The sequence below is a fragment of the Acomys russatus genome, chromosome 16 (genome assembly GCF_903995435.1).
Source record: "Acomys russatus chromosome 16, mAcoRus1.1, whole genome shotgun sequence".
NCBI classification, from domain to species: domain Eukaryota; kingdom Metazoa; phylum Chordata; class Mammalia; order Rodentia; family Muridae; genus Acomys; species Acomys russatus.
The window spans coordinates 17,161,924-17,170,064 of NC_067152.1; the positions used below are offsets into that span (position 1 = coordinate 17,161,924).

At 50.2% G+C, this 8,141-nt stretch overlaps 1 protein-coding gene across 3 annotated transcripts in view; it reads right to left on the reverse strand.

Moving 5' to 3' along the window:
* The window catches only part of Hlf (HLF transcription factor, PAR bZIP family member), a 55,174-nt gene extending 47,333 nt beyond the window's left edge, over positions 1 to 7,841 (reverse strand). For 2 of the 3 annotated variants that reach the window (XM_051158286.1, XM_051158285.1), the window contains exons 1-2: positions 7,319 to 7,841; positions 4,826 to 5,161 (exon numbers count right to left, since the gene is read on the reverse strand). In XM_051158286.1, the coding sequence (XP_051014243.1) occupies positions 4,826 to 5,161; positions 7,319 to 7,433 (451 nt within the window). In that variant the 5' untranslated portion in view covers positions 7,434 to 7,841. Of the gene's footprint in view, positions 1 to 4,825; positions 5,162 to 6,655; positions 6,751 to 7,318 lie in introns of those variants that run through there. The other variant, XM_051158287.1, reaches the window with a different exon arrangement.
* Between the last annotated feature and the right edge of the window lie 300 nt (positions 7,842 to 8,141).

Sequence of the window (8,141 nt, forward strand, 5' to 3'; positions counted from 1 at the left end):
GGGAAGAGGACTAGATGAACAAATCCCTAAATGAAGAATGGGGACAGAGAACGCAGCTTTTTTTTTTTTTTTTTTTTTACCCTGCCACTGCTCTCTCATAAGGACACTGAGCTTTCCTGTGCAGAACCCTCATCTTCTTTAAGCCTGATGAATCTCCCTGGGGGCCAGATTATTTATAGCGCCCATTCTATTGCTAAGTAAACTGAGGCTTAGAGAGGTTTAGGAAGCAGGCACAAAATGACTTGGCAAGCCAAGGGTGAGTCCAGGATGAAAACCTCAGCCTCCATTCCTGCCACCGAGCTGTCTTGCTTTCCATTTTCCTCCCCAGATAGCTCTTGCCCCAGGCAAGGGATTGCTATTCAGTGTATGCCAGGGACACGGACACGAGAACAGGACAAGCCTGTCCCCTTCCAGGGCACGGTGGACAGGATAAGTAGTTCTAAAGAGACTATATTCAGACAGAGCTGGACTTGCAGAGCTCTCCCTTTCAAAAGCCCCTTCCATCCAAATGAAGTAGGAACTCCCAAGATTCTTGAGGTGGTACACGTGGCACCCACCGTCGCCAGCAGGTGGACAGATGCTGGGGAGGAGACTATATGAGTTTGCAGGCCCTCAAAGTGAGCGGCATCCACGTTCCTCTGTGGGACTTCCCATAATCCTGAAAACACCTGCGCAGCGGAGCTCTGCGCATGATTACACAAGTCCCACGCCTGGAATTTCCCCTCCTGTGCCAAAAAGCCCTGCCGCCAGGGACAGTGAGAAGAAAGGGGACACAAACTCCAGACGGACAGCAGGCACATCTACAGCCAGTGTCCCTGTGTCCATCTCTCAAGGCCACTCACTCAACGTCCTCCTCTTCCTCCACGTGACCACCACATGTAAAGGGTTTTCACTTTTCTGTGTGTACTCCTGCTTTCTTCATAGCCCAGATCATCCTGGGCTCAGAACTGAAAAGGAAAACTTTCTCAATTCTCCGCTGGATCTGGGCCTTAAAGTGGCAGGACACCCCCAAAGCTATTAACACGCACATGCCCGCGTGCGCGCGCACATACACACACCACAGAAGAGATGGTTCCAAATCCATCTTTACAAGCATGGGGTTTAAAAATAACTCTGCCTTTGTCTGCTACAGATGACTTTCCCTAAAGGGACAGCTGTCCTTAAAGCAGACACTCAATTCTCAGGGCAAACAGATTCTTATTTTTCCTAGTACCCAGCACATAACCTCCAGGAGCATGTTTCTCCCCCACTACCTCTGATAAGATCTGACACGCAAATGCCAGCGCCTACAGAATGACTCCTGCCATCCTGCAGGGCTGGGAACAGCAAGGATGCTGCTTCACTGGGACACACCGGCCCTGCATCCAAGACGCGCAACTCTCCCCTTCCAGGGCCAGGCAACACAAGGCATCAATCACCACCACCACTGCTTTCAATGCATCTCTGAAATAGGTCCTTAGGACAAAAGTTTATTTCTTCAGATATGGAGTCATTCCTTGATCAGACACCCACAGGGAGGAATGAGGATGCATAGCACAGGAAAAGGGTCTGGGGGGTGGGGAGGGTGGCGGGGGGTGGGGTCAGCTATGGCAAATAGTTTTGGAAATGCACAAGGACGCTCACCTTACCATTCTAAGACACCCTCGAGGTAGAACTCATCCTGCATAATTTGTCAGTCCGTCAGTCCAGCTTCACCGCCTTTTGCCCAGATAGGTAGCAGTACTGACACAACGCATACCTCAAAAGTTGCATACTAAGCAAGCAGTTGACGGCAAATGTTTAAACTGCGCGGCGTTATCTGCTGGTTAACCCCATAGCATCATTGCATTCCCTAATGCTGCAGAGCACTCTTATTAATACAAATTTTTTTTTTCTTGGCAACCCAACATCTCTTGGCTTTCTCAAAAGCTTTGCCATAGAGTATTCTGGGGGTGGGGGTGGAGTGAGGGGGGGTGTGGGAAGTCACTCATTTGTGTCACAGCAGCCCAAATTAAGTCTAGATTTTGCTGCCAAAGTTGAAGGTCCAGGCCATTCATTCTCAGCTATGAGTGATTTTTATTCCCAGGGGTCATTGGGAGGTGGCCAAAGGCATTTTTATTTGCCACAACTGGAAAGTGGGTGCCACTGGTATCTACAGGAGAGTGTAAGAGTGTCCCTTAATGTCCTATAAGGGACCATATACCACATGCCATATACCACAAGACATACCCTCAAGAGCATGTGCGAAGGTTGAGAAATTTCAGTTGAGACTGAGATCACACAGTTCCCAGAATGCTCATGGCTACATCTGTGCTCTTCCATTCTGAAGACTTATTTTCCTCAAGATTCCCTGGGCACTTCTATTCTGGTCCCCCTGTGAGCTATGCAGAATAGTCAAGCACAGTCTCCTTTCCCTAGTTTGCTGGAGACAACACATCCATCAAGCCTCTGTCCCCTAGAATTCCACTTTGCAGTATAATCTTTACCATGAGCAAAATTGTGCAAATGACAGAATGTGATTTTTTTTAAAAAAATCTATTGGTACTTGAAAAAAGGACTTTGAAAATTTTTTCCTATTAGGAATGTCACTAGGTTTCCAATTCAAAGAGTAAAATCATTTGAAATGCAACTCGACTGCATTTGAAAGGATATGTAAGTGGAGAGATTATTTTTGGACCTTGTAGTATATTTCTTCTGCACCTTAATAAAATGATACCCAAAGACACTTGGGAGTGCCTTGCTGTTTTCAGCAACTCTGACTGTGGAGTCCCCATCACCTGAAGCATGGACCACCATGGACTCTACGGAGCTCTGACAAATGACTTGACCTCAAATTCTAAGATCCCAAGCTTTCACTTTGAGTAGGAACACCCAGCCAAAGTTCACTGGGCAAACTCGCCCCGTATTTGCTCTCCAGAGGGAGGCTGTGTAGCCGTATCTCGTGACTTTAGGAAAATATTCCAGGTGACAAGGATTGTCATAACCAAAGTAAAAGTTAACGACATCCACAACCACTTGAATTAACAGAACACCCAAAGCTAGCCATCTGACACTGGTGCACCGACTATCGTTTCTGAAAACAGCCCCTTCAAATTGAAATTATACCTTCTTATTAAAGAGGGAGAGTGAGGAGGCTTCAAGGGGTTATGACATCACTATGGTCACTCAGATACACAGCAGAATTTGGGAAGTGCCAGTGTCCACTCTCTGGGACTCTGCTCTGTCCCTGTGACACACCATGTGTCCAGCATGGAAAGGCTATGTATTTTGCTAGCTACCTCTCCCAGTGAAGAAACTGCAAACATCGGGGCCATGTATTCTTCATAGCAAGCCAGTCTAATCCACATCAAGAGGGCAATGCAGTCTCTCGGGTAGCCGGAGATTAAAACTTCATCCCAATAGAACCTGTGGCCTAGAGTTATCAACCAAAGTGGATTCTGGAGATGGGGTAAAATAGATTTGAAAGCCCAGAGATCTATGAAGGGGTGAACTTGACCTCCAGGACTAAGCTATAAATAGGTAGGGGTGTTCTTTCTTCCTTCGCCTTATTTCCTTCCATTTAAACCCAGGTCTACGTGGGACAGAAATTTCTGCATGAGTTGAGGACACAGAGTTCAGCAGAAACTAGTAACACAAGTCTCTCATTGTCCTGTTTTCGGTCTTTCCCTGCAGCTAAGGGCCTTCCGTTCAGTGACCTTCCTGTCCATTTTATCAGTCTGGATCTTCGTTCCTGGTACCTGTGCATAAAATGAGCATGCTTCCTGGTCATTCTGTGCTATGTGTTGAAGGTATGCGTCCAGGTCTGCCTCAAGTCTGTGCTTACCCCTGCCCATTTGGCAATTTGGTTTTAAAGCGCAGTGCTTTCCAGGTAATGTTTTGGTTCATTTTTTTTTAAACATGTGCCATTTATTTATTTGTGTATATGTATGAGCCTATTTGAATGTGGGAGGGGCATGAGTACATGTGAGTGCATGTGTGTCTGATTTACCTAGGCTGGGTGCTCACTAGCCTCAGGGAGCCTCTTGTGTCCACGTCCCCTGCCCCCCAGCACCAGGATTACACGTGTGCCATCACGCCTGGCTTTCGATGTGGGCACTAGGGACTGAAGATGATCTCCCTAGCCCTGTCACAAGCTTTGATAATGGTGGATGGAGTAAGTGTGATGAAGAGATGACAGGGAAAACGATATAAGGGCAGACTGGCTCATGGGAACACAGAGTGTTATGAAGAAAGAAAGAGGCTTAGCCTCAGCTAACAGAAGAGCCTGGTTTTATTTAGATTTTAGGTCTTAGTTAATGACCACAGGAGATGGATGAGAAAACAAGCAGCCATCATCCTTCACCTCTACTCACACTTACCCCTTTAGGCCAGAGAAGAAGGAACATGGGTTGGTAACTCCAGCCTTCTGGGCTCTACCCAAATTATCCAGCAAGATCCTATTATCTTTGTGTTTGGGGGGACCAGGGGAAGGGGACAGGAGTTACAGTTTGTTTCCATGAACCCATTAGCCCAGCTGTTAACACCACCAGGCCTACATGGTAGCCTGTGAGCCAACAGCTCAGAATTCTCCTGGGAGTTGGTTAAAATGAACCTTCTGGGTTCACAACCCAGACCTGAAACCACCGGCTTCCGAAGGGTAGGTTCTTAGAGTCCGGTTCCAACTGACTCTGCAGGAGAGCTAGGTGGGCTCACTGAAGGAGGATACTCAGGAGGGTATTCAGAGCAGGAAGAAAAGGGCTCTTCTCTAGAGATGGATGCTAAGATCTCCTCCTGCCAGCCCCCCCCCCCCCGACACACACACACACTACACACACACCATCTAACAGATGAATGGTCCAGAATGTACCTGGTCTGATGGGGCTCTGCATACAGTTTGGAGATGGGATGCCAGGGTGGAGGGGTGCAGAGGCCCGGCTGCTGAGGTCCATGACGGAGGGAGCGGTGGAGGAAGCGGGTTGCAAGCCAGGGGGGTGAGGGCTGTGGTCGTGCTGCGACGGGCTGGGGGGGATGCCATTTTCCGACAGGAACTCCTCCAGGTCCATGTATTCCAGCTGGAAAGTGTCGCCATCATACGGAAGGGTTTTGTCCCATAAGGTGGGCCCCAGGAAGGCCGACTGGGGGACTGTCGGGCTGTTACTCTCATCATCCAGCTTCTTTCCTTTCTCTTTCTCTTTGCTAAATGCTGAAGAAGAAGAGGAAGAGGACAGGTGAGCCTCGCTTTGAAAAACAGAAAAGGAAAGGAAAGGGTCATTCTTTCACCAGCCTTCCTCCTGCCTTCTGTTACAAAACTACTTCCCGGGGGCAGTGAGGCCTTTGGGTGCTGCCTTCTGTGGAGCTAGAGTTTCAACATCTTCCTATTTACTTTGGAAAGAAAGTACTGGTCTGTAGGACTGGGCTACCAACTGTTCTGGGATTAAAAAAAAAAAAAAAAAAAAAAGGAGAGAACAGTCCTCTGGTGTGTTATTTGAAGGGGCAAGTCACCAAAAATCTATGCTGGGAAAATAACGTCTGAGAGTATATACAACTGGTGTGATTTTTAAGGAAGTCATCACTAACTTGGCCTGGTTCTATCTTTCCGAAAATCGATTACGGCAAAAATCTGGGCTCATTCAGACTTCCAAACCAGGGTATCCACGCTTAGTTTAGTCTTCCTGAGCTGCCTCCCCCCCCCGCCCCTCCCCCTTTCCTTAATACAACACATCCAGTTCCACTGCTGTCCCTCTCCTCATTATCCCACCAAACTTGACGACTCCAATGATCCTCATTTACAGAAAGATGCGCGATGCTCTGGTCTTGGAATCAAGGACCTGTGGGGGAGGGGTGGCGGATGGGGGTGCTGGCGTGGGAGGCAAGAACTTTCAAACTCATCCACTTGCTTGGAGCCACGGGGACACATACAAAAGGACTAAGTTTTAAAAGGTGGTTTCGTCTTTCTTTCCCCCGAACATTTAAAAATTACCTAACTTTTTTTTTTTTTTTTTTTTTTTTAAAGCATACATTTATGCGTCCCGTCACAGTACTATTGCAAAGGCGCTGTTCTCCACTAGGCTGGAAGGATGCAGCTATTTCCTGCCTGGAAATACAGCTCGCTCCCCCGGATTTGGTCTTTACCAAGCTCTCTGCATTTTGCCAATATTCAGGTGTGGGTGGAATCTGGGATTAGGGAATTTGATTCTGAGGTCCCCGTCCCCCACCCTCACTCTGCTTAGAGAAACGCCGCCCCGCTGCCACGCATTCTAATCTCCAAATCCTCCGCAGTCTCATTAGAGAGTTGGACTTAAAACGTCCACCGCAAAAGCCTACCGCATCCGCTTTCTCCCAAATGCTACTCCTTAAGACGCGGGAGGCAATGCGGGGCGCGCAGTGGGAGGGGGGAGGGTCTGTACGCGCAAAAAGCGCAAGCAACTCTTGCAATGCAACAGGCGTTCTCTCCCAGGGAAAATGATACAAACACCCCAAAGCTATTTGCAGCCAAATAATCTTTCAGGACTTGATGCAGGAGCAACATAATTCGCTTTTGTCATTGTGATACCACCAAAAGCAAGGAACTGCATCGGGCCCCAAACACAAATCCGTGGGGTATCAGCTGGGCTCCCCCCTCCCGGTTTCACATGCATGCCCCCACTTGTCTCCTCCGCTCCAAGCTACGGTTGCCTAGGGAAGGTTTGAGACTTACCGAGAAAGGGCTCAAGCCAGAGGAGGCTCCTGCACGCGGTTACACGTGAGCCTGCTCAGCTCTCCCCTCCCACCGGGAAGAGTGCACCGGGAAAGTGTCAGCGCTGGAGGCGTGCACCGCTTCCCGCCGACAGACCACTCCCCCCCCCCACTACCCCCACCCCGCTTTGTGAATTGCCCTACTGCGGGAGAAAATGCCTCTCCGTTCATGCCGCGTGAGTTCACAACACAAAACAGTAACGCAGTCGGAATATCGAGGCTGCGGAGTGAGACCCCCATCCCCATTAACTCAGAACCGCCCCCCCCCCCCGCAACCAGGCTCTAACCAGCCACCTTCGCCCTATTTCTCCTTTCCAGTCCCAGAGACGTCGTTTTCCTGAGGAAGCTCCTACGCTGTCACTCAAGGCAGAGAACCTGGCCTGTCAAGTTCACCTGTCACCTGCGCGGCAGGAGACCTACAGAGGCTCGCGGCTAGTCAGGTCCCCCAGCGCTATTTCAAATGTTGCCCCGAAAGGATCCCCTTTGCATTGAAGGGGAAAAGTGAGTGAGCCTCCCAATTTCACTAAAGCGAGGCGAGAGGAAGAAAGATACCGGTGCCAAGCCAAGCAGGGGTCCCTGGGAGTGTGGTCCCTTCCCTGAGCCCAGCTGCCCAGGCAAAGCTCACCGTCTTCAGGATGAAGGGGGAGCTTCAGCGGGTTCTCCAGCAGGGACCTGAGCACGCCGTAGGGAGGCGGGATAAAGGTAGGGTTCAGAGGGAGCTGTCGGGACATTTTCTCCATCGTGGTGCACTCAATTATCTTTTAAAAAGAAGGCCAATCGCCACCCCGAAATGTTGATGAGCTTTTTCCTCCGTCTTTTGCCAACCAAAAGTACTTGCTCTCAAAGCAGTGCAGATAAGAAAGGGGGAAAAAATCACTTCTGTCCTTATAAATACATCAGCATACAAATATCAAAATAAAAAAACTTTCGGGTTCTCAGTGCTGACAGTCCCGGGAAAGCGCACCCAGCGCCGCGGGCTCCTCCGGCCCTGTGCAGGATGCTCTCACCTGCCTCCAACCACTCAGTCTTGCAAAATGTTCAAAACTGCAAGGGGGGGGGGGAGGAAGGAGAAAAATGTAGACGGCTGCAGATGAACAGAAGGCAGAGCGCGGGCCTCGGACCCTCGCGCGAGCACCCGAGGCTGTGCCGTCCCGCCCCACCCCCCCTCCCCGCCGCGGCCGCTGCTCCCCGCGCTCCGCGGCCCCGCAGCGCCGGGCTCAGCACATCAGGCAGTCCATGTGCCGCTGCCCTGACAAGAGTGACGTCAGGGCCCGCACCGCGCGCCGATAGGCGTGCAGGGGCGGGGCAACTATCGGCCCCGCCCATCCTTCCCGCCCATCCAGGGCTGCATGTGTAGCATCGCCGCACGCGCTAATTTTCCGGACCTTGTAGCGATGGTAGGCTGTTAAAAGCACAGGAGTTAGATTTCCTGGTTCGCTCGCTCCCTT